We start from the raw sequence: 25,923 nt of genomic DNA on the forward strand, positions 1-25,923 counted from the left end.
CTAGCCAAACCAGTGAGCTCCAGGTTCTCTGGGAGACCCTGTCTTTACTAAAAATAAGGCAGTAGTTGAGGAAGACACACCATATCAACTTTTGGCCACCACATGTACATGCACACATATGTATGTGTGCCTGCACACATGTAAAACCATATGCACCATATGCCACATATATATACACCCCACCCACCCCTCAGAAAAATCAAGAGCTTTTGAGGAAACCAGCAGATAAGAAAACACTCAACATTCTCACTGCTGGGGGCACAGAAGCCTCCCACTGCTGAGGTTCAAACCTGTGTAGCTTCGTTCTGTTCTGGGGAGACTCCCCTTCTCCACAGACTGGGAAGGAGCAGGGTCCTCTCAGACAGTTAGTTAATCATTAACTCCGAAGGGTTTTTCCTACTAAGGGTTTTCCTACCCTTCAATTATGGGGCACGTGACTGGAGCAAAGTCTACAAATCGCGCCCAGTGAAGAACTCGGTGTTCTTCCTGTAGTCTGTCCTGGATCGGGGAAGTGGCCTGTTGGTAAAGTGCTTACTCCACAGCATGAGGACGGAGCTGGGTGCCTAGCACCCAGTAAAGCTGAGCACAGTGCCGTAAAGCTGTAATCCAAGTGCCGAGGAGGTGGAGACAGGCTGATCCCTGGGGCTCAGGGCCCCCTAGTCCAGCTGAATCAGTGAGCACCAAGGTCAGTAAGGCCATTTCACAAAGTAAGGTCAACCGTTGCTGTGCACACGCATCTGCACGCACACATACACAGATTGTTCACCTTGGTGAAATTGATTGGTTCAACTAAGTTTTAATTGACTCCAGAGGCCCTGTGATAATTAACACACTCTTCAATAGCATTGCTACCTGTTAGTTAACCAACTACGTATACATAACAGATGGCTCAGAGGTTAAGAGCACTGGCTGCTCTTCCAGAGGTCCTGAGTTCAATTCCCAGCAACCACATGGTGGCTCACAACCATCTGTAATGAGATCTGGCGCCCTCTTCTGGCGTGCAGGCATACATCGAGGCAGAATGTTGTATACATAATAAATAAATAAATCTTAAAAAAAAACCCAACAAGTTCACTTGACATAGATTTCACTCCCACCCATCTTAGAGATGAAGAAACAAAGGAAACAGAAGTTAAATGATGTATCCAAGGCCACATCGCTCCTGAGCGGCAGAGCTGAGTAAGGTTCAAGCATAGGCAGTCCAGAGTGAAGCCCACCATCAGCGCTTGTCTATCCGCAGGACCCTTAGCCGGTCTGCAGCCAATGCGGTTGCTTTAAACCACGTCTGGTGTTATCTGTCAGGCTTCACTCAGCAGCCATGTGCTTTCCATCAAGTCACCAAGAAGTCAAGATCTCAGGCTTTGCCCCCTCATGTTTTTCCCATGCTGTGTGCCCTCTGCATGGAGGCATGACCTGTGATCCCCATCCAGGCTGGAGAGGCAAGCTTTCGGAATTCAACACCGTGGTTGGTGTCCTACCCCCAACTCCCCCTTCATTCTTCAAGATTCTAAATGATTTAGACCTAACTGGACTGGTTAATGAATGGTCATGCATCCTACTCTTTTATTTTGGCTTTTCGAGACAGGGTTTCTCTGTATAGTTCTGGTTGTCCTGGAACTAACTCTGTAGACCAGGCTGGCCACTAACTCACAGAGACCTGCCTGCTTCTACCTCTACTGGGATTAAGGGTGTGCACCACTACCCAGTCATTCTATTCTTTCTTTGCATCTATAACTCAGTGGCTCTCAACCTTCCTAATGCTGTGACCCTTTAATACAGTTCCTCATGTTGTGGTGACCCCAACCATAAAATTATTTCATGTCTACTTCGTAACTGTAACTTTGCTAATGCTTTAAGTCATAATGTCACATAATCTGTTATGTGACACAGGTTGAGAACCACTGGTATAACCTGCAGGGATAAGGGATGGGATGATGCTTTCTGAATTATGGTCTCCTTTGAGTTAGTAACAGCCTTGGTGCTTATGGAAGAATGCTCACTGTTTAAAAGAGAAACAGATTTGTTCTGTGTAGATCACCAGCTCCTGACACCAGAGACTCCGGGTCACATTACCCTACTAAGTATTGTTTGTGCATATGTAGAAACCTCTTGTTTGCATTTGAAGAAAAATAGCTAGCCAAATATGGTGGTGCACACCTGTAATCCCAGCATTTGAGAGGCAGATGTGGGAGCATCTGAAGTCCCAAGACCAGCCTAGGCCACGTAAGATCCTGTCTCAAAAAGAAAAGCGTGTGTGTGTGTGTGTGTGTGTGTGTGTTCTTGCAGGATTATTTATGTCCCCTGATATTTACTATCACAGGAGGGGTTCCATCAGACCAAAGTTATCAGAACACTGAGTTTCAACCCTAAAGCATGGGCACGTGACTTGTTCTGTGGGAATAAGCATGCATGTGAAGCCACATAACCTTAGACTACTTTGTGGTTGGAAGAATACAATGTCAGGCTCCCTGTAAGCATCTGCTCCCTCGTCGTGGAATACCAGTGGGTCTTGTGTGCTGTGTCAGTGCTGGACAGCAGTGTGAAGTCAGTAGACAGATGGGGAGACCTCCATCCAGTCACCAGGCCAGGCCTTTTGTCCTGTTCTTGTGGGACAGTGAGTGCCTCGTTTAGAACATTGCCTAGAGCCTGAGACTTGCATACAGACGATGACCGCTGCCCCCAAAAGCCTCCTCACCTGGAAAGAGGACCCTGCTGACCATACCGGGGAACACCATCAGGAAAAGGGGAAGCACTTTCAGGTACGCAGCCACCAGGGAGCCGCCTTTGGCATGAGACAGGTTCTTGGCAGCCAGACTCCGCTGAACGATCACCTGGAGCAGAGTGGATGGAAGTGGTTGGAAGTCGAGGACGCTGTGTTCACTGGCCCTGTGTAGTTCACTGGTGGAACTGAGATCTGGGTCTGCCTATCTTATTTATAGAAAAGCATTTCTCGCTGCTGTGAAGCAAAGGGCACGGTCAACAAGACAAAACGACAGCCTACAGAATGGGAAAAGATCTTCACCAACCCCACATTGCACAGAGGGCTGATCTCCAAAATATACAAAGAACTCAAGAAATTGGTCATCAAAAGAATAAATAATCCAATAAAAAAAATGGAGTACAGACCTAAACAGAGAACTCTCAACAGAGCAATCTAAAATGGCTGAAAGACACTTAAGGAAATATTCAACATCCTTAGCCATCGGAGAAATGCAAATCAAAACAACTCTGAGATTCCGTCTTACACCTGTAAGAATGACCAAGATCAAAAACACTGATGAAAACTTATGCTGCAGAGGTTGTGGGGAAAAGGGAACACTTCTACATTGCTGGTGGGAATGCAAGCTGGTACAGCCCCTTTGGATGTCAGTGTGGCGATTTCTCAGAAAATTAGGAAACAACCTTCCTCAAGACTCAGCAATAGCACTTTTGGGTATATATCCAAAGGATGCTCAATCGTACCACAAGGACGTGTGCTCAACTATGTTCATAACAACATTGTTTGTCATAGCCAGAACCTGGAAACAACCTAAATGTCCATTGACCAAAGAATGGATAAGGAAAATGTGGTACATTTACACAATGGAGTACTACACAGCAGAAAAAAATGACATCTTGAAATTTGCACGCAAATGGATGAATCTAGAAAACATCATATTGAGTGAGTGAGGTAACCCAGACACAGAAAGATAAATATCATATGTACTCACTCATAAGTGGCTTTAAGACATAAAGCAAAGAAAACCAGCCTACAATTCACAGTCCCAGAGAACCTAGGCAACAATGAGGACCCTAAGAGAGACATACATAGATCTAATCTACATGGGAAGTAGAAAAAGACAAGGTCTCCTGAGTAAATTGGGAGCATGGGGACCATGGGAGAGGGCAGAAGGAGAGTGGGGAGGAAGGGCGGGGAGTGGATAAAAATATATAGCTTAATAAAAACAATAAAAAAGAGGAGAGAAGTGAACAAATGTAAGGGTTTAACCCCATATTTTGATGTCTGGTCATCAACAGCATCTGAGTTTCCCCCATTTTCCCCACATCCCCCACAAAGTCTGATACTTAAGGAGACCCAGGCCTGGAGCTGAAACTCAGTAAACAGACCACTTGCTCAGCGTATATGCAAGGCTCTGGTGTTGATCCATGCAGCTCCCAGACAAACAATAAACAGGAAACATAAATCCAAGGGATTTGTCCATTCAGAACTCAAAAAAGCCTGATCGTGACTGAGACATCATCAGTCTGTGACTTTCAGATTATAAAAATGATAGAAATCGTAGCATTTAGGTGGTTCTTTCTGTTTTTAACTTCGTGTGTGTGTGTGTGTGTGTGTGTGTGTGTGTGTGTGTGTGTGTAGGTTAGAGACCAACTTTGTTCAGGTCCCTCCTCAGCCACACTCTTTCTTGCAACCTGTTCTAAATTACATTCCCCTCACTCAGACTTCTTTTGCCTCACCCTTTAATGTCCCACAGAAAATGCTTATTTGTCATCTCTCTGCCTCCCTCAGGCAGTAGCAGGGTAGCTCAATTGGCTCCAGATTCCTCAAGTGCCCAGAGGCATGCCTGGGGTATTTGTTGAACAGAAGATGCACATTGCAAATCTTGAAATTTATCATCTTCCGTATGGTTGAGCTTATGACTGGCTCTTCCCAGACAAGCAGGGTATGTTAAGTTCCCCCTTTTGCAAAAATCAGCAGCTCTTGAATTTCCATTAGCATTTGTAAGAAGCAAAACAGCAGGCAGAGCAGAAGAGGGTGGAGGGGATGGAGGAGATGTGGGGACAGAGGAACATACACAGCCAAGTCACACCACTGAAGCCAGTCAGCCCAGCAAAGAAGCATCAGGGAGTCAGCCAGCTCCCGTACCTGATCTGTGCACCAGTACCAGAGAGACGGGACGGACATTCCAAACAGGATCCCAGGCCAGGGGAGGTCAGAGGTCACTGGGTCTCTGAAGATGTGGAAGGCGTCTTCTCGGGGCAGCCCACAGCTGCTGTTCTCACTCCGGTTACTAGCCAGGGCTGAGAAGTACTGGTCCTTCAGGCCTTCCATCCCACCGACAGCTGCAAAACCTAGGATGCAGAGGAAACCTAAGGTTGCCAGGAGCTCGTGAAGCCTGGCGCAGGATGGAGCCAGATGATGGCCTAGTCGGAGCAGAGCTATTGAGGAACAGTGTCCCCTTAAGGGTTCTTAGCCTCTGTCCTTTTTCTCTTGTGCCTTTGATAGCTACTGTAGATGGAATCTCAGAATAATTTTTCTATGAAATTTGGATATTCACTAGCAGAGACTTGGGTGTATAGGTGTATCCACGTGCACAGGCCACAGTGTGTCAAGGTTAGACACACTTGTGGGAGCCAGTGCTCCTTCCACTGTGTGAATTCCAGGGATTGAGCTCAGGTCATAGGGCTTGGCGGCAAATGTCTTTACTCATTTCACTGGCCCTGACTATCAACTCCAAATGCATAATATAAAGTACAGAGTGTAGGAGCCAGCCATGATATGAACAGATCACCCAAAGGAAGTTCTTAACTTCCAACCATTATCACCTGCCAGTGTAGGACTCAGCCATCGATAAGTTTAATGGAGGCCTGAGTCTCAGTAGTTTACCCTGAAGCAATACCTGGTTGCAGGAAGAACCACAAACTGAGATTACCCAGGCACCACCCAAGAATGGACCATCCAAAGGAAATGCCTAACGTTCCAACTGCTGTAGATAGGATCACCTGCCAGCACACACTCACCAGGACAACCCTAGACAAATGTCAGCCCATCAGGGGTCCTGAACCTCAGAATTCCCTCACCCCTACCTTTACTACTATAAAAACCCAACTCTAACTGAGCTTGGGGCTCTCCGTTTATTCCAATATATTGGACATGCGGAGAGACCAAGTTTGCAAACTTGCATAAAATAAAGGCTCTTTATTTTTACATATGGGATTTGGTCTCTTTGTTAGCTTTTGGGGGACTCCATCGATTTGGACATAACACAGAGGAGTGTGTGTGTGTGTGTGTGTGTGTGTGCGTGTGTGTGTGTAGAAAGCAATCATCAAACTACAAAAATGTGACAATAATTTACCTGCTCCATTAAATAATTGGTCTAATGATAAACAATAAAATAGTAGGTCTTAGAATGGCTTAGTTATGAAGCTGCGAACACACACACACACACACACACACACACACACACGCGCGCACAAAGGCATTCTAATAGCAGTGGGCTGGGGACATGGTTCATGAAGACCTGAGTTTGGATCCCCAGCATCCACATAAAAGCTTGGCATGGTGGTGAACATCTGTAACCACACCACTGGGTTGGCAAAAGAAGGGTTTGCTGGTCATCTAGTCTAGCCAATAGTTGATCTCCACATTCAGTGGGAGATCCTATCACAAAAAGAAAGAAAGAAAGAAAGAAAGAAAGAAAGAAAGAAAGAAAGAAAGAAAGAAAGAAAGAAAGAAAGGGAAAGGAAGGAAGGAAGGAAAGAAAGAAAGAAAGGGAAGGGAAGGGAAGGGAAGGGAAGGGAAGGGAAGGGAAGGGAAGGGAAGGGAAGGAAAGGAAAGGAAAGGAAAGGAAAGGAAAGGAAAGGAAAGGAAAGGAAAGGAAAGGAAAGGAAAGGAAAGGAAAGAAAGGTAGAAAGATTGAGGAAGAAACCTAATATCAACGTCTGGCCTCCACATATATACCCATAAGCAAGCACACCTATAGACATGTGCACATATAACATACACATGCGCACGCACACATGCATGCACACACATACACACAATCAGCAATAACTCTAATGCAGTTAAAAGAAACTTGGGATATCTTTTGCTATCAAAGCCATAGGTCCTGCAAATACTGCTGTTGTGTGTGACCTACCTTTATAATTGGGAAATGGATAGAAATAGAAATAGAAATAGAAATAGGGTGGTTCTTTTTTATTTTATCTTTTTTCCCATCCAAGTTCACAGGTACCCTGATCTGGTCCATGGGCCTGAGGCTAGGGAAAGTATCCTTCTGCCTCAGAACTTCTCAGCTATTTATCTGCCATAGTATCACAAGAGGTGGCCTTAAGCAAGCCACTTCCTGCCTCTGCTGTCAGCCTCCCCTACTGTGGGTAGGGACTGTGCAGCAGCCCCCTGGGGCCAGGGCATGGAAGAATGATGTAATTCCCACAAAATGCTTGGCGTTGACTCTGCCACAACAGTTCTGAAAAGCAGACTATGGTAATGGCTGCAGATCCATTTGTTCCTCTTCGTTTGTTGAAAAGATTCAGTATGGTTGGTTTTGGAAGGTGGAATTTGGGGAGGGAGACTTGTTTTTGTTTGCTTTTCTATAGGAGGAAAGGCCTCGCTGTAAGCACGTGGGGAGGAATGACACACCCCCTCAGGATTCCTGCAGACAGGTGCACAAAGAACATGGAGGAAAACAAAACCTAGCTATTGGATTATGCCAAGGTAATTAAACATGCCTGTCATGTCAAACAGTTGTCATCTCTTTGTATTGGGGATTATTCAATAGCCTTTCTCCCAATTATTTTGAAATATGTAATAAATTATTGCTAACCATTATCAGCTGAAAAGTTATTTTGTGGTAGCAGTTGGGGCTGTGGTTTTTGTCAGTAACGTAAGCCAGCCATATAAAAAGCAAGTGAGGACTGGAGAGATGGTTCAGCAGTTAAGAGCACTTGCTGGTCTTCAAGAGGACCTGGGTTGGATACCCAGCACTCACAATCATCTCTAGCTCCAGTCCCAGGGAATCCAGCGCCCTCTTTTGGCCTCAGCTGGTACTGCACACACACATGAACAGGCAAACATGCAGGCAAAACACCCAAACATATAAAAGAAATTAAAAATTTTTGAGAAGCAAGTGAACTTGAACAGATAATCCACAACAAATAGAGCAGTTGGGATAGAGTTAGGATAGGAGTGGGATCCAGCTTCCTAAAGCTAGCATGAATCACTTGGTGATCCCTGAAGCGCAGACCATAGGCCAGAGGGAAGGTTGGGGCTGGGATTCTGTCTGATTGTTGAAGTACAGATCATAGGTCAGAGTGAAAGTTGGGGCCTGGGATTCTGTCTGATTGTTGAAGTTCAGACCATGGGCCAGAGGGAGGCTAGGGGCTGGGATTCTGTCTGATGGTTGAAGTTCAGACCATGGGCCAGAGGGATGGCTAGGGGCTTGGATTCTGTCTGATTGTTGAAGTTCAGACCATGGGCCAGAGAGATGGCTAGGGGCTGGGATTCTGTCTGATTGTTGAAGTTCAGACCATGGGCCAGAGAGATGGCTAGGGGCTTGGATTCTGTCTGATTTCTGAAGATCAGCAGATAGGCTGTGGGCTGAGATTTCTATCATGAGCTCCAGGGTGACATTGCTGTCCATGAAGTGCACTCTGAGTAGCAACAGAGCAGGCACTGTCAGGGTACCATGTGAAGCTTCACTTTGATAAAGGATCATGCTTTTGATTTTAGTCTGTATCTACTAAACTTCTTTCCAGGTCATTTTTCCAGATCTTTAAACAGCCAATCATATCAGTATCTGTAAATAATAACTTTGTCTCATTGATTTCAATAGATATATCTTATATTTTATATGTTATGAAGTAATAAGAATGTTCCTTTTCCTAGGATGGCTTCTGGTGTCAAGTGTTCTGGCTACTTCTTTAGACACTGGACTATTAAGGTTTTTTACTTTCTCTTGAATCAAATTTAATGCCACACTCTGTATATGAGCAAAGGATGGTGTCTGTCCCTCGCCCTGCTGAGTCCTGTCATCTGCCTGCTTCCTGGCTGCAATGATGTAAACTTGTGTCCCACAGGGCCCTCCCCACAATAACAGACTGAAATCTCTGAAACTGTGAGCCAGATTTGCGAAACAAATCTTTCCTGTTTCCAAGTTGTTCATGTCAGGCATTCTATTACAGCCATGGGGAAGCTAACACAGACGTTTAAAAAGAAACAAATTCTGAAGACGCAGACCCCACAGCAGAGATAATGCCCAAGGCATCTGAAGCTGACGGTGCATGAGAGGCAAAAATCTAAACTCCAGCTCAGCCCCTAACCAGACTGGCCCCTCCATTAGCAACTTGGCCAAAGAGCTATGCTCGTATTCAAACATAACTTCAAATTACCCCAATCTCTACTGTCTTATAGATTACATCCAACGTCCAAGAAAATTATGAGGTACCCAAGAAAGAAAGAAAAATGACCTACCGTCACGAAACAAAGTCATAAAGGCAAACTGATAGGTGCCCCAGATGTTGCAACTGTCAGATAGGAAATGAAAAATAACTGATTAATAGGTTATAGGCTGTTGTGGGAATGTGGGTGATATTCATGACTAGATGGACAATCTCAGCAAAGAGATACACGAGGAAGGACTGAATGGGACTGGGGGGCTTAGTTCAGTGGTAGAGTGTATGCTTAGCCAACATACGGAGGTGGGTTTGCTCCCTGCGAGCTGAAAAATGAAGGAGAAGGAAGAGAAGGGGGAAGAAAGAGGGAGAAAAAGATGAAAGGGTATAATGGGGATGGTAACAGAGACGACAAATCTCTCGTCAGTCAACGCATTAACAGACAACACAGCCAAAGAAGCCATCAGCAAGCTGGAAAACATGAGAATAGAAATAATCCAAAGTGTAATACAAAAGAAAAGAGGCCATGAGGTGCTGTGATACGGCGGATTTGGTGACACTGGAGTCCCAAGAGTAAAAGACACTAGCCAGGTGTGGTGATGCATGCCTGAGACAGAGGCAGGGGAGTCTTTGTGAGATGGAAGCCAGTGTGGTCCACATAGCAAGCCCAGGACAGCCAGGATTTAAATTACAATTCTCCAAATCTCAGGAGTAACCAATCAATCAGGATAAACACAACCCCCATTTCCATCTATCGTACTAGAAAGGCTGAAAATGAAAGGTAAAGGGACCGGGCACAGCGGCTCATGCCTATAGTTCCTGTACTGGTGGGGTGGGGGGATTAGGGGAAGAAGGAGGAGGGTCAGAAATTCAGGGCCAGCCTCAGCGACGTTGTGAGGAAAAAGGCAAAAGGTGTTAAAAGTTAAAAATAAAAAAGATGAAGCAGAATTGTTTCCTTTAAGGCAACCGAAGTAGGAGGTGGGATTCGGGATAACAGGACTAAAAATGAGAATTGCAGACCTCCCTACTGCGGTACAGGGGCAGCAGAGGCTCCTCTAACATACCGGGAAGACAAACCACAGCCAAGGTTTTTATATACAGTGAAGGCATTTTTCAAAAGCAATCAATAAACAGGGACGTTTTCAGACAGACAAAGATTTACTACTAGAGGGAGAGAAAATAGAAATGAATATTTTTTCTCCTTCTTCACAAGAGTGCAGAAGAATCTATCTAAAAGCTAGCAAGTGGTTTTTGTCGTTTGAATCATGAAACAAATGTATTACTCTGTGATTATTTCTTTGAGATCTCGATTGAAAGTCGAAAGTGATGTATATCCAAAATGCAGGCGTACCCTGCGCAATGCTAAAAGCCAAATAACTTCCGGTGCCTTTGGCACCCACTCCTCGGCATCTCCACAGATATAGTACCAGTGTCACTGGCAGCGGCAAGATGATTGAGGTTTGAGGTCTGGAGCCAATTACCAAACTTTTTGTTTGTTTTTAAAATAGTATGTCTCTTTATGTTGTCCAAGTTAACCTTGAACGCCTAGGCTCAAGCCATCTTCAGTTTCTCAAGTACCTGGACTGCACGTGTGCGTCACCACACCTGACTACCGTCTTACTCTACCAGCTGCGTTGTTTAGCAGCTACGCTTTGAGTTTTGCAATCTAAGAGAGGAGCAGGTTAGGGAGAAGGCTCAGGAGCTAAGGCACTTGTCATGCAAGTAAGAGGACCAGAGATCAGATGCCCAGAGCCCACGGATGCACCAGTTGGGTGTGATAACTCATCTGTAACATCAGCCTGTAATAAGTGGAGACCGACCCTCCATGGCAAGCTGACTAGTTGTGCTAGAACTGATGAGTTCATGTGGAGAGATGAAGACACAAGACACCCATGTCAACCTTGACCTCTACATGCAAGTACAAAACCCCTGCATATGTGCTCACACAGAAGCAAATATGCATCTATACATGCATGCACCACACACACACACACACACACACACACACACACACACAAAACAAAGAAAGAGAGAGAGAGAGCATAATGAAGGTCCCTGATGTCACTGTCCCGAACTTCACACGGACATGCATCTAAATGTCATGCTTTAACGTGTCATGTAAGACAGTGGTGACACTGGGTGCGGAGTGTGTGAAAACACTGTCCTGCTGCCATAGTCTTCTGTGTCTAAATCATCTCCCAAGGTCAAAACCATCCCTGACTGTTAAAGTTACCCCTCTCTCCCTTTCATTCCTAAATGATTTATGTCATCATTTATCCATACCATTATCAGAAAAACTATCAAAGTTTTCACTTTGAAAATTAGTAGATCCATTGGTTATCCAATACAAAATGGTCACCCCTGAAATCATATACACACAGGCAACAAAAATACAAGACTTAGCAGGTTGTATTTATATACTTATATGTGTGTACCAATAACACGTAAAGAAAAAGGGACCATAAATTTGAAAGGAAGTGGAGGGGCATACAAGAGGGCCTGGAGGAAAGAAAGGGAAGGGGGAGGTGATGTAATTATATTTTAATTTAAACTTTAAAAAAAGGAAAAAGAAAATGAATAAATTTCAGGGGTGGGGGTATGGCTGTGACCCCAGAGCCTGGGGGAGGGGAAAACAAGCAACTCCAGCCAGTATAGGTGAATCAGTGAGCTCCAAGCTCAGTGAGACTGTTTCAAAACATTAAGGTGGAGAGCAACTAAAAAAGAAATCTGATGTTGTACATGCAAATGCTCTCTCTCTCTCTCTCTCTCTCTCTCTCTCTCTCTCTCTCTCTCTCTCCCTTTCGCTCTCCACCTCCCCCACTGGACTGGGAGGGACCAGGTAGTAACTAAGCATGCTTCCTGGTCCTTGCTTTTTCGCATCCCAGTGATGAAAGAAAGCCGAGGTCCCCACTTACTGTAGCCCATCAGGATGAATGCCCCTGTGAGCATGATCCCAGTCTGCAGAGCATCTGTGTAGATGACAGCAGCCAGACCACCTGGAGGGAGGAGCACAGGTTAGGGCCAGGTCACGTGGGAGGATTACTCTGGGGATGCCATAGTTCTCAGGACAGAGGCCCGCCCAGAGGGCTGCCTCAGCTGGTCCCTGTGCCCTGTGAACATTTCACAGCACTGCTTTGCTGTGCCTTCATGGGGAGCTGAGGTTGATGTCTCTACTTCTGTGGTGTGGGCCTGGCCCTGTGACTTGCTGTGATCAAAGGAATAGATAGGGTGGACACGCTTGCATCTGGCTCCCTTTAGGAGCGCTGGGATTTTGCTGCCCTGAGAACAGCAGGCTTTAAGAAGCCTCAGGAACTGTGTCCCGCATGCCTGGAATCCTAGCATTTGGAAAGCAGAGGCAGGAGTTCTGTGCTGCACATGGCCAGATGAGGAAATGTAAGACCATGATAAGCTAAATATGAACATATAAGCTAACAGATAAGTCAGTCACGATAAGCTAAATATGAACAGATCACCCAAAGGAAGTTCTTAATTTCCAACCATTATCACCTGCCAGAGTAGGACTCAGCCATTGATAAATTTAATAGAGAGGCCTGAGTCTCAGTAGTTTACCCCGAAGCAATACCTGGTTGCAGGAAGAACCACAAACTGAGATTACCTGAGCACCACCCAAAAACAGACCATCCAAAGGAAATGCCTAACGTTCCAACCACTGTAAATAGGATCACCTGCCAGCACACACTCACCAGGACAACCCTAGACAAATGTCAGCCAATCAGGGGTCCTGAACCTCAGAAAGCCCTCAGCCCTACCTTTACTACTATAAAAACTCAACTCTAACTGAGCTCGGGGCTCTCTGTTTATTCCAATACGTTGGACATGTGGAGAGACCGAGTTTTCAAACTTGCATAAAATAAAGGCTCTTTGCTTTTATATAGGGGACTCATTCTCCTTGTTGGCTTTTGGGGGACTTCGCAGATTTGGGCATAACAAAAACAAGTCTAAGGCAGCTGAAAGGAACTCAGAAGTAGAGCACTTACCAAGCCTTAGGTTCAGTCCCCAGCCCCACTTAACTCAAAGGAGGGGAATTTGCTCCCCACAGCCCAAGCTAACCATCCACCACATGAGGGAGGCCATCTGTTTCAGCCAGCTGTTCCAGCTGCCACTGAACTACAGTTCCACAAAGCCAGGTAAGACCATCAAATTAGCCATCCAGGCAACCGACAGACTACCGGGGATTAGCAAGCCATTGTTTAAGCCCCTCACTGTATAGGTGTCTTGTTACAGGGCATGTGGCTTGCTTGTTACACAGCAGTTCCTCACTGATAGAGGAAGTGGATCTGGACCACAGGCCTAACTCTGAATGTTTTCCTTTATTTATTAAAAAAAATTAGATTAGGGGCTGGAGAGATGGCTCAGTGGTTAAGAGCACTGGCTGCTCTTCCAGAGGTCCTGAGTTCAATTCCCAGCAACCACATGGTGGCTCACAACCATCCGTAATGCGATCTGGTGCCCTCTTCTGGCGTGCAGGAATACATGGAGGCAGGATGTTGTATACATAATAAATATATAAATAAATCTTTAAAAATAAGTTAGATTAGCATTTAGCATGCCAAATGCGAGGTTTCATTATGGAATATTTAAACAGAATTAGTTCTGAATTCTCCTCTCCCTCTTGTCCCACATCACCCTGACCCCCTTTCGCCACAGCTTCATTTCTGCTTTCTCGTCACCTGTGCCCTGTCCCCCTCTCCCTGGCTTCAGTGTTTCCTTTTCCCTATTTGCGTGTGCATGTACCCATGTGACACAGCGCGTGCACGGAGGTCAGAAGACAGCTTGAGGGGCTCGGCCTCTTCTCCCACCATGCGGGGTCCGGAGTTGAACTCACTCTGACAGGCTTTGTGGTCAGCACCTTTACCCCCCGAGCCATCTCTCTGGCCCAACACCCTTATTTTTAAGGCTGGAAGAAGAATGTGAGTCCTAGGTATCCGGAATCCACCTAGGCTTCTTTGACACCATCATGGCTACCTAAGAGGATTCTCTTGAACTTGCCCTCCCTAAAAACCTTTGTGGTGTTTTCAGGGCCATCAACATGGACAGAGTACTAGGCCCAGCCTCTCTCCAGTGTCCCCCTCTGTAAGGGAAAGGGGCGTTGACCTGTTACCTGATATAAACGTGTTTATGTGAGGGCAACTGCTATGCAGTTAAGAAAAACTTGTAGGCCGGGCGGTGGTGGCGCATGCCTTTAATCCCAGCACTCAGGAAGCAGAGGCAGGTGGATCTCTGTGAGTTCCAGGACAGTCTGCTCTACAAAATGACCAGCCAGGGCTGTTACACAGAGAAGCCATGTCTCAAAGTAGAAAGAAAGAGAGAGAGAGAGAGAGAGAGAGAGAGAGAGAGAGAGAGAGAGAAGGAAAAGGAAGGAAGAAAAAGAAAGGGAGGAAGGAAGAAAGAGAGAAAGGAAGGAAGAAAGGGAGAGAGGGAGAAAGAGAGGGAGGGAGGGAGAGGGAAAGAGAAAGACAAGCATGTAGAAGGGTTTGGTACCCTTAAAGTCCCTTTCCTGGTCAGTAGTAATGGAGCCCTCTCTCAAGTAATGGGGTACTTGGTTTACAATCCCACCCTAGTTCTCTGATATTCCCTCAAGTGAGCCCAAGTCATTAAAGTCCACAGTTTGGTACCACTGAGCCCATCTTATTTCTATACCAATACGCACTGAATCCCGCCTACTTACCAAGTACCACGGCGCAGTTAAACATTTTGTTTAATTGGCCACTGGATAACTGGCGAGCATGCTATGAGGTTCTGTGTGCCCACCAAGTGGCATGCTCCTGCCCTCATACAACATCCAGCCTCACAGAGGAGACCGACTCCTCCAAACAAGGAACTCGAAGATGGACTGGCCATGGCAATTAGCTCACTCTCTCCTCCTGTTCTGAGTACATGGCTTCCAGTAGGCTTTCTGTATTAGGGCCTCTGCGGGTGTTGGATGGTGTCCCTTCCCTGATATTGCCCCAGAGCTCGGTCCCTTCCCTGCCTTGTAGCTGGTTCCTCATCAGAGCCATTGCAGTTAGGTTCTGAGGACACCCTTCTCGCAGCACCGCCTGGAGTTCAGTGAACACAGGTACATTGCCATTGCCACTGACCCCCCTTGCTGTTCCATGGTTGGGGAAAGGGTGCTTTCATTCCACGGGCTTTACAGTTGTCTTTCCCTCTGCTTGGGGTTCTCCTCACTTCTCATGCCATTTAAATTTGGTTGAAAGATTGCCTTTGAGAGCTCTAGACTGAGTGCTTTATGTTTTTTAAAAAGCTTTCCTTTTATTGGTTGGTCCTCAGCCCCATGGTCACCCTTGATAGCTTTTATCAAGTATAATAATATACTCTGACATTACCAATTGATTTACTTGTTCATTTGTTTCCTCATAGCGAGAGCGAGAGCGAGAGAGAGACAGAGACAGAGAACATGCATGTGTGAACACAAGAGTTTTGGGTTTATTATTAATTTGGTTTTGGTGGTTTTCTTTTGTTATATGGTGTTCTTAAGAAACAGGGTCTCTCTGTATAGCTTAGGCTGGCCTTGAGCTCAACATTCTTCTACCTCAGGTCCCCAAGTTCTGAGACAGACTTTGTCTTTCTGGTTCCTTCCCATCCCGTTGTCTATGGTGCCTGGCACATAGTAGGTGATCCACAACGTGAATATGTGTATATGCATGTACATTTGTGGGATGAATTATACCAAGAGGAGGCAGAGAAGGGCAAAGCCAGCATAAACAGGTGACTATTTAAAAACAAAACAAAACAAAAAACCCCAGCTACTTGAAAGCCCTCTATGCACCAATCACTTTCTTGGTCACAAATCTAAGAGGAAAAAAAAAATAAAGCTGCCTAAACTCAGGCTTCAAAATCGGCTGTTTATTGCCCAGCTTCGGATCATACATGTGGACTCACATGCTTAGCACTTAGTAGGTTTTCAACTAGTCCTTTTGGAACATAGAATAGGAAAACATTGTGTAGCTGTGAGATGTTTTGCTTGTTTGTTGAAACAGGGTCTCAGTCCATAGCCCAAGCTGGCCTCAAACACAGAATCCTCCTGCCTCAGCCTCCTGAGTATTGGGATGATGGGTGTGAACCACCTTGTCTGGCTCATTTGTGGTGCACTTGGATAATTCCTTTTCTTATTAAGTAGCCCTCTTTCCTTTGGATAATGGCTAACAAAATGTCATCGTTCAGGGTAGTGGGATGAGATTTAGTGAGTAGATGGCTTTAGCACACTAGAACACCAGAAGGTGTGCCAGAACAAAATGGGTGGCCCACAGCCCTGCCCATCAACTCTGAGCATCATGCATGTCCCATGATACCTGCAACAGTGTACAGAGCTGTGATTGCCAGGAGCCCCACGATGGCCAGGTACAGATCCAGGTGCAGGGACTGCTGAATGAAGATGGCACCTGCATACATGTCTACCTGTAGGATTAGAAACCAGTGGGTGGATGAAGGTGGCACCCTCATACATGTCTCCCTGTAGGATGAGAAGTCAATGGGTGAATGAATGGGTGATAAACTAGAGAATGGATGGATATAGAGGAGGCAGTGGGTGGATGCATGGACCACGGAATGGATGGGTGGATTGAGGCAGGAGTGGGTGGATGTATGGACCACGGAATGGATGGGTGGATTGAGGCAGGAGTGGGTGGATGCATGGACCACGGGATGGATGGGTGGATTGAGGCAGGAGTGGGTGGATGCATGGACCACGGGATGGATGGGTGGATTGAGGCAGGAGTGGGTGGAAGATGGGCAGCAACAGCAACAACTCCCAGGAACAGGCTCTCTCCCAGACTCTGACAAATACAGAAGACCCACACACATTTATTTCCTCATCCATCTCATCCTAAACTGGGGGGCTCAAAATGAAGCTCTGTGGGCAACTGAGTTTGAGATGCCTGCCCTGTACTCTGGCAACAGTCTCATGACTTTCCTGCTTCTTCTGTGGGTCTTTCTGCCCGCTCTCCTCCACACTGCAACCTTCATGCTCCACCCAGGATGACATCATCCTTCTCTCATTAAAGCTCTTGTGTGACTTTCCCCTCATCCACAACAGAGCTGGGTGAGAGCTTACACCAGCCCTTCAAAGTTGGCAGGCTTAGCCGGGCGGTGGTGGCGTATGCCTTTAATCCCAGCACTCGGGAGGCAGAGGCAGGCGGATCTCTGTGAGTTCGAGACCAGCCTGGTCTACAGAGCTAGTTCCAGGACAGGCTCCAAAACCACAGAGAAACCCTGTCTTGAAAAACCAAAAAAAAAAAAAAAAACCAAAAGAAAAAACCAGAAAACAAAAAACAAAGTTGGCAGGTTTAACCTTTATTCACTCTGATTTTCTAAGGCTCTGGGCTTTCAGAAACAGTCTGTCTCCCAACATAATATGTTTTTTTTTTTTTTTTTTTTTTTTTTTTTTTTTTTTTTTTTTTGTCTTTTTTTTTTTTTATTGAGAATAGGAAAAAAAAAGTTTCCGCCTCCTTCCAGCCTCCCATTTCCCTCCCAACATAATATGTTTTGATGCATCTTCCAGCTTTGACCGGTGGTGGTCCAGCCATCTGGCATGGCAGCACCCCTATTTCCAACTGGTGGATTCCTCCTGAGATGACACTCACCACTTAGGATACTATAAGTCACCATCCTAGGAGGACCTTGTGTCTGCAGCTAGGACAGTCAGTTGCTGCCGTTTGTCTTTAGTGGAATCTCTTCTGCCCCTGCTCCATGTGGGATAAGATCATTGCCACCCCCAGAGCCAAACCTAGTGAGCAGCTGACGTCTGGAAGTTCCAGGGCACCTGCTCTTTGTCACCTTCCTGGAGATCACCCAAAGGTCAGGGTGAGGCAGGCCCAGGCTATCTCAAAACATCCGGTGAATGTCTTACCACTCCTGATTATGGAGGAAGGTCGCAGTCCTGCCCAAGAGCAGGGGAGTGGGAGTGGTTCTTGTGTCTCTATTCAGTGACCCCTCCATAGTGCTGAGACGTCACCAAGCCAGCTTCGCCAGGCATCGGGAAGAATTCCTTGCCTCTGCCTCTCCTTCCTACATGCTTCTTCCGCCCATCTTACCCCCTTCCCTCTACTTCCAACATCAAACCAGCCCCAGGGGAGGAGAAGCAGATATGGAGGAAACCCTCACAGTGCACTAAGGCCAGCTTCTCCCTGTGCTGCAGGAGGGTGGCCAGGCCATGTGTCCACCTTACCGAGATCTTGGTGAAGATGTAGATGAACAGATAGAGCACAGCCAGGGTGATGGAGATCCTCCTGCCCCCGAATCGTCTCCGGAGGTATTCCGGCATCGTGGTTACCTAGGAGTTAAAACAGCTTTATCGAACTCAGCTGACTTTGGGCATTTGCCTCCTCAGCCTGGCCACCAGCCCTGCCCACCTCCTCCATCCCCGCAAATTTAGAAGGATGGAGCATCATCTTGGGCTTCTCCACAGGAGACTTAAGGAGGAAGACTTGGAAAGGGGGCAGGCTGGGTTCTATACAGGGCTGTGCACCTAACCTAACTATTGTTTCAGGTTTATTTATGTGTGTGTGTGTGTGTGTGTGTGTGTGTGTGTGATGGGTGCACAAGTGTGGAAGTCGGAAGACAGCTTGCAGGAGAAGTGTGGAAGTCGGAGGACAGCTTGCAGGAGAAGTGTGGAAGTCGGAGGACAGCTTGCAGTAGTTGACTCTCAGGTTGTTAGGTTTGGCAGCAAGCACCTTTCCTGGCTGAGACACTTCAACACCCACCCCCTGCACACCCCAACTACTGTGTTTATAAACATGAGGCATTCTGTTCTCCAGCCTAGTTTTGCTGTATGCTGGATTTAACTTAGTTTTCTCTATTTAAGTGAACGTATCTTTTTACCGAAATAACTTTATCCCCGCCCCCCAAAATGATTTTTTTTAATCAGTTCTGGGAATTGAATTCTGGACCTCTTGCATGTTAGGTAAGTGTTCTTCCCCTGAGCTAACTTCAACCCTTGAAACTTTAAATTACTATTGTAAGTGGAAAATTACAAATTTAAGGGAACCCAGAAAAATGAATACAGGGAAGAATAAAGCAATGAGGTATGCCGTCTGTTCTCTTTTAGCAACTTCCTGATGCTGAGAGCCGCTCATGGGGCCAGAGATAAGCCATCCATGAGCGGATGCGCAGCTTTAACTGGACACAGCAGGGTATCAGGAGGAGGAGGGGACAACAATAGCATTCAATCGTAAGGGGACACCATTGGGACACCTAGGGTGGGGAATTGGAGGAGGAAATCTGTATATGATCATAACATGTCCCGTACATACATGAAATTGTCAAAGAATAATGTTCTTATTTTAAAAGAGAGGAGCGAGAGAGAACGTTGCTGAAGTGCTAAGGATACCCAGGCTGCACACGAGACTTTGCCCTCTCTGTCCCCTGATAAGATGAAACGCCCACAGTGATTGCAAGTCAGTTAAGAGCAAAATATAACTCACTTCAAAACCTAAGGGGCAAAACCCACCAAGCAAGGCGGTATATGCTTGTAATCCCAGCATTCAGGAGACTGAGGCTGGAGGATTGAGAGTTTAAGGTTGTACAGTAAGACCCTGTTACCAAAAAGATAAAAACAAAACAAAAAACATCCCTAAAAGACCTTGGAAAGAGGAGTTTCACTCCATGGTGCGGCGTAGTTGGCCCCACAAACAGCACGGAAATCACTGCAGGAATCTCCAGCTGCTCATCCTCCCTTTGGAATTCTGGGACTAGAATATGCAGAAGGAAGTAATGGTGTACAGAGCGTCTTCATCCCAGAGGCACTGAGTTCTGGCAGTGCCCGGATGTGGGGATGGGAGTCTGAAGCAGAGACTGTCACTCCATGTGGGATGCTTCTGGGATGGCCATGCTGCTGAGAACCATGATTGGGGTGCCACTCTGGGACCTTCAACCAGCGGGTGTTCTTCCACGGGTCCCAGGAGTCAGATGGGGAAGGATGGGACAATGACACTCATGGGGCATATTTCTTCATTTGGAAAGGCTGCCTTTGGTCTCATAGCCTCTTCCAGAAGCTCACATGTGGAAGGCGTGGTCCCAGTTGATGGACCCAGTCAGAGAAGTGTTTGGATCCGGAGGGCTCTGACCTAGCAATGAATTCATCTCCTGATGGGTTCCTAACTTAATGATATTATCGAGAGGTGGTAGGAGCTAGGAAGAAGACCTGTTTGGAAGGGTGGGACACTGAAGGCCTGCCTTGGGGGATAGACCTTGTACCAGCTCCTCCCTGTCTTTCTGCTTCCTGGGGGCCATGGAGTGAGCCACCTTCCCCACCATCTTTCCCCTCCATGATGTTTCTGCCTTGCCATGGGTCTAAAAGGAAGGAAGCCTGCTAACACGAGATTGGAACCTCTGGAAATGGGAAAATAAACCCCACCCCTGTTTTTCTCAGGTATTATGTTGCAGTGATGAAAAATGATTAATATGGGCTGAGTGGCCATTCTGGAGACTGAGGCAGGAGGATTATCAGTTTGAAGCCAGTCTGGGATACCTGGTAAAAACCTGACTCAAAAAAGTTAAACTAGTAATTTAATAGTAAAATCTGAATGAATGTTCTAGTGTTTTGAGTGAGATAAGTTAAATGTTTATGCATCTTTGAATTTTTCATATTAAAATATTGGCAAAAAATAAAGATAACAATAGATAGTTTTGGCAGGTTTAATAAAGCTTCTCTATTCATCTCTTCTCCTCAAAAGGCAAGTTGGGATTCTGACTCCCATGGATGTCCTGCATAAGTCCTCTGATTTTCTCCAAGGTAATCTCAGCAGGAAGTTCCCAGAAGTATTTTATACAGAGCTCTGACACTGTAGAAATAGTGCAAGCCTTGTACACTCTGGGACTTGAGACTTGATCAGGGAGTACAATGGGTGCTCTGGTCCATTCAGATAAATGTACCAAAAAAAGACACTCTGGACAACCACTATCTAATCTGCCAATGACAAGACAACTGCCATCTGGGCTTGGCTCCTGAGCTAGACTCCTCTCATTGGCTCTCACTATCAGTTGACTCTGGGGTCAATTGAGGATAGCTGCTACAGGAAGTTTCTAGAGACAGGAGAAGAGGAGGAAGAGAAGGAGGAGGACAAAACAAAGGAGAGCTTGCTTCATTCACACACTACACAAAAAGCTTTCCGATCTTGAAGGTAGCCTTTATTCTAAAGTCCAAGCCATTCAGGAAATAGGCCAGTGAGTCAGAAAGTCTAGGCCACATACTCCTCCGACTACAGACACAAACCACAGCCCAAGGGATCATAGAGGGACCATCCCTCTTGCTGGTGCTGACTGACTAAGCAGAAGAAATAGATGTAGCAGCCAGATAAGGTAGCACACACCCATAATCCTGGCAGGAAGATCACAGATTCAAGGTCAGTTTGGGCCAGCACCGAGACTGTCCCAAAAGCTAACTCAAACAAGATAAATTGAACAAAAGACACCGCCCTTAGAGATTACCACTCCAGCTCCCAGGGCTCTGGCTGACACACACACTCTCCCTTGATGGTGGAGGGTGTGGAGGGGGATCCCAGAAACTGTGTCCTCTCTCCAGATCAGATCCAGTCACTCATGCCCATGGGAACTCCCTCACTACTGTGTGACGTCAGTGTCACCTGCATGAAGCTTAATGCGTGGCTTTTCACTGGATGGTCACACAGAGGAAATCACAGAGCGCACCACGGCTGCTTGGTGGCACCTGAGGGCTATGGCTCAATCTCCATGTTCATAAGCAAAGCTAGTCTCTAAGGAAGCAAGTATTTGACGCTGCCTCTAGCATGGGGAGGTTTCAGTCTGTAAAGCATAGTGGTATTGAAGGACTGGGGAGGTCTCAGTCTATGAGGACCAGGGTCCAATCCTCAGAACTGGTGTAAAAACTGGGTGTGGCGCACACTTAGCAATCCCAGTACTGGGGAGGCAGAGACAGGATCCCTCCCCGTCAGCCTAGTCAAATTGGTGAGCCCCAGATCCCAGTAAGAATTCCTCTCTTAAAAAACTAAGGTTGTCCCAGCACTCGGGAGGCAGAGGCAGGCGGATCTCTGTGAGTTAGAGACCAGCCTGGTCTACAGAGCTAGTTCCAGGACAGGCTCCAAAGCCACAGAGAAACCCTGTCTCGAAAAACCAAAAAAAAAAAAAAAAAAAAAAAAAAAAAAAAAAAAAAAAAAAAAAAAAAAAAAAAAAACAAAAACAAAAACAAAAACAAAAAAACAACTAAGGTTGTGTCAGCCCCTGAGAAACAATGCCTAAGGCTAAACTCTAGCCCCGATATACATGTGCATAAGCATGCATGTATACCACATATGTGTGCACACATATATATGCACACACAAATAATGAAGAGAAAATAAATTCTCAGTGGATAACAGCAAATGGGGAAGTTCTAGAAGATAGTATTCAGAAAAATATCTTTGGCCTTGGGAGTAGGTAAAGATTTTTGTTTTTCTTATTACACGAGAAAAGGTTTATATACTTTATAGGCCAAACTAGCCTGGAACTCATGTAGCCTAGGCTTGTCTCAAACTCATGGCAATCCTCCTGCCTCAGCCTTCTGAATCTGACTATAACAGGCATGAACCATCACACCTAACTAGAAAGAGGCATTTTAAGCAAGACATTGAAATGAAAGGTGATAAATGAGACTATGGTAAGACTGAAATCTGTTTATGGAGAAACTCCAGTAATTAAGTAAATGACTAGGTGTAACAAGATAGAATGCCTCCCTGACCTGTAAAAGGCCAGGGTCCATCCCCAGACACACACACACACACACACACACACACACACACACACACACACACACACTCATACACGCACACACAAAGGGGGCAGCAAAAAAGACAAGCCTCGGGATAGAAAAGATATTTGTAACTCCTAAGTACCCCAACAGCTTATTTCTAGAACTGACTTTGTAAACTCCAGAATTTATAATTCAATCAAACAAGTGATACAGCTTAAAAACATAAAATTCTAGATGACTCTCTGGTGGCTTTCCTTCACTCGAGGTGATCAATTCGTGAAGGCTCATGGTTTAATCTGGGCTCAGGTGCTCGTGGTGTTATCCTTGATGTTGTCCCTGTCCCTTTAGACCTGAGGCGGCACCACGCTGGGAGCCTGTGGCCTAGAAAGGTGCCTTCCTCACTGCCAGAAGTAAAGAGAAGCAAAGGAAGAGACCGTGGTCCCACAGTCCTTTCCAAGGGCTCCACCCCTTAAATCCCTCCTCTAAGGGCACCTCACTGGAGATCCAGGGTAACACTATGACCTTCAGGGGACAGTCCAGGCCAGACTGTGTCTACAAGCTTCAGAGATGATTTTCAAAAGACCAGAAAGTCATTTGAATTGACAATTAAAAGTTCAGAGGTGGCGCTGGAGTGACGGCTGTGTAGTTAGGAACTCTTACTGCTCTTGCAACAAGTCACAACGAATGACTCACGACCACCAGTCGCTCCAACTCCAGGGATCTGACTCCTGGCCTCCATGGACGCTGTACACACACACACACACACACACACACACACACACGCACGCACGCACACACATATGCACACACATGCACAGCTCACAGTTTTAACATCAGGTAATACCAAAGCTTTGGCAAGGATGTTAAGTACTGGACAACATGGGCTCTGAAACGCTTCGAGGGGTGCAGAGTGAAACTGCTCTGGGTGAGGGGTTGCCGCCTCATGTGAACCTAAGATAAGTCTGGGGGCTCCCCTCACTGAAGAGTCTCGCCCTTGGCATGTGTTTTCGCGCATTAAGACTTGTGTAAGTCAGGCATAGAAGCTACCTGCAATCCCAGGACTCAGGAGGCCGAGGCAGGAGGATTGTGAGTGGGGGGCCAGCCTAAGCAAGACCTCATCTCAAAATAACTTGGAAGAAGGTATCATTAAGGAGCATTGTCCCTCACAGCCCAGTAGAACAAACTAAAAGCCCACATGTGGCTGAATGGTTAGTTACAGGAGCTGGAGCCAACCTACCCCACAGTGGCGAGGGCAGCGGATTCTCATCTCACCTCACTCTGTAGCTGAGGACGGCTAGCTACCCACATCCCAGTTCTACCCATACACAGCTTTAAGGCGCTACATCGGCTGCACAAAGCGACATTCTGCAGGGTGTATAACCAAAGCTGTGAGTGGCTAGGACTCAAGGGGAAGAAAGCATCTGGAAGAGAGGTTCACATCTGGATATGGGTGTACATTTTACAACAGTTTGCTAGGCGACACGCTTGTGCTTTATGGCTTTGCTGCAGGTTTGCTATGTGCTGCCACGCCTGCCTTGACTTCCAGTAAAAGCCAACTGGATGGTGGTTTACACTCTCAGTACCGTGGCACTTACCCAGCATGGGCTCACTCTCTTCTTTGCATACTTGAAAGATACCGCCCAAAGGATGTCTTTTAAAAAATCCCAGGAATTTTATTTTATTTTTCCTTATTTTGTGGTGCTGAGCATGGAACCAAGGCCCTCATCTGTCTGGGCTACTAAGGTACCATTGGCTGGCACCATAGTCCCAATTTCATCTTGTTAGTGAACAGTATGAGCGTTGCTTAGCTCTGTTTCCATTGTGCCTTTTCCTGGCCTCGTGTACCATGGAAAGGATGTCCTGTCTTCATTGGAAGGTGCTGTGGCTGTTGACGGGTTCTCCACTACAAACAGCTACAGTATCCCGAGTTTTCTCAGATCTTTGTGGCTTTTCCCAATCTCACCCCACGCCCCCTAGCCAACCCCTCAGCAGGTGACATTGTTTTCTACTGGCCAGTAAAAAAATGGGATCCGTCAGCTGAGAACACCCGTCAATCCCCCTTCAACCCTGATGAACAACCTGCATCTCACCACCCCCTTTCCTGCCCCCAGTCTGTCAATTAAAATCCATCGCTTAGCAGTAGGTAAAGGTGCTTGGCAGCCCAAGTCTGACAACCTGAGTTTGATCCCCAGAACCCATGGAAAGACAGAACCAGTTCCTGAAAGTTGTCCTCTGTCTGACCTCCACAAATTCTATGGTACAAATGCATTTATACTCACACACACACACACACACACACACACACACACACACACACACACGCATTCACGCTCATCACTCCCAGTCCTGTGTTGGAATACCTGAGATATTTTGTGTATGCACCCTATTTTACCTATTTTGCAAGAGTTCATGAGCAGACCCAGGACCCCTTGCTCATCCAAGCCTCCTTTAGACTCTTGACAACCTCCCCAGGGGAATCCCTCTGTCCCTACACTACCACTTTTTAACTTTACATAATGTCTAATGTCCAAACTCCTCCCATTTTGCCTATTTATGAATTTACATATTACAAAGTTAAAGTCAGCTATTGCTTGCTCAGTGGGTGGTTATGATGTCATGTGACCTGACAGAGACGAAGGCCTCAGGAACATGAGTGACAAGCAGCTGACAGTGGCATTAGAAAGCCTTTGCAAACTGCTTTCCACCAAGTCTAGGCTAGGGGTGTGGCTCGGTGTTAGCAGTCCTGACTCCATCCCCAGCAGCCAAACACACACACACACACACACAAACATACGTGGATTTCTTGTTTGTGCAACACAACGTTGACATTCCATCTCAGTCATAAATAGCTTTTATAGATTTGAGCATAAAGGGAAGGAACCACTGCAACACATACATGCATATGGATATATATGTGTGCTTGAATTTTAGCTAAAAGCAACATGTTATGGCTTATACATGTAAAGGATTGTAAGGCTTATCTTTGTGTTCTGACATTGAAAAGATGTTTTTGAGGCCAGCCTCTGAGTACCCTGTGTGTGCTGAGGATACTGGGTACCAGTCAGATCTGTGTAGGATGGGGTTCC

At 46.2% G+C, this 25,923-nt stretch overlaps 1 protein-coding gene across 1 annotated transcript in view; it reads right to left on the reverse strand.

Moving 5' to 3' along the window:
- Nucleotides 1-25,923, reverse strand: part of Slc5a11 (solute carrier family 5 member 11) — a 53,927-nt gene that overhangs the window by 9,998 nt on the left and 18,006 nt on the right. Inside the window, exons 6-10 of the mRNA XM_050143374.1 lie at nucleotides 18,302-18,406; nucleotides 16,428-16,533; nucleotides 12,030-12,110; nucleotides 4,868-5,073; nucleotides 2,696-2,831 (exon numbers count right to left, since the gene is read on the reverse strand). Of these exons, the coding sequence (XP_049999331.1) occupies nucleotides 2,696-2,831; nucleotides 4,868-5,073; nucleotides 12,030-12,110; nucleotides 16,428-16,533; nucleotides 18,302-18,406 (634 nt within the window). The remainder of the gene's footprint in view (nucleotides 1-2,695; nucleotides 2,832-4,867; nucleotides 5,074-12,029; nucleotides 12,111-16,427; nucleotides 16,534-18,301; nucleotides 18,407-25,923) is intronic.

Source organism: Alexandromys fortis, unplaced genomic scaffold (genome assembly GCF_014885135.2).
Source record: "Alexandromys fortis isolate MF-2015 unplaced genomic scaffold, M_Fortis_MF-2015_v1.1 scaffold_45, whole genome shotgun sequence".
Lineage (NCBI taxonomy): Eukaryota > Metazoa > Chordata > Mammalia > Rodentia > Cricetidae > Alexandromys > Alexandromys fortis.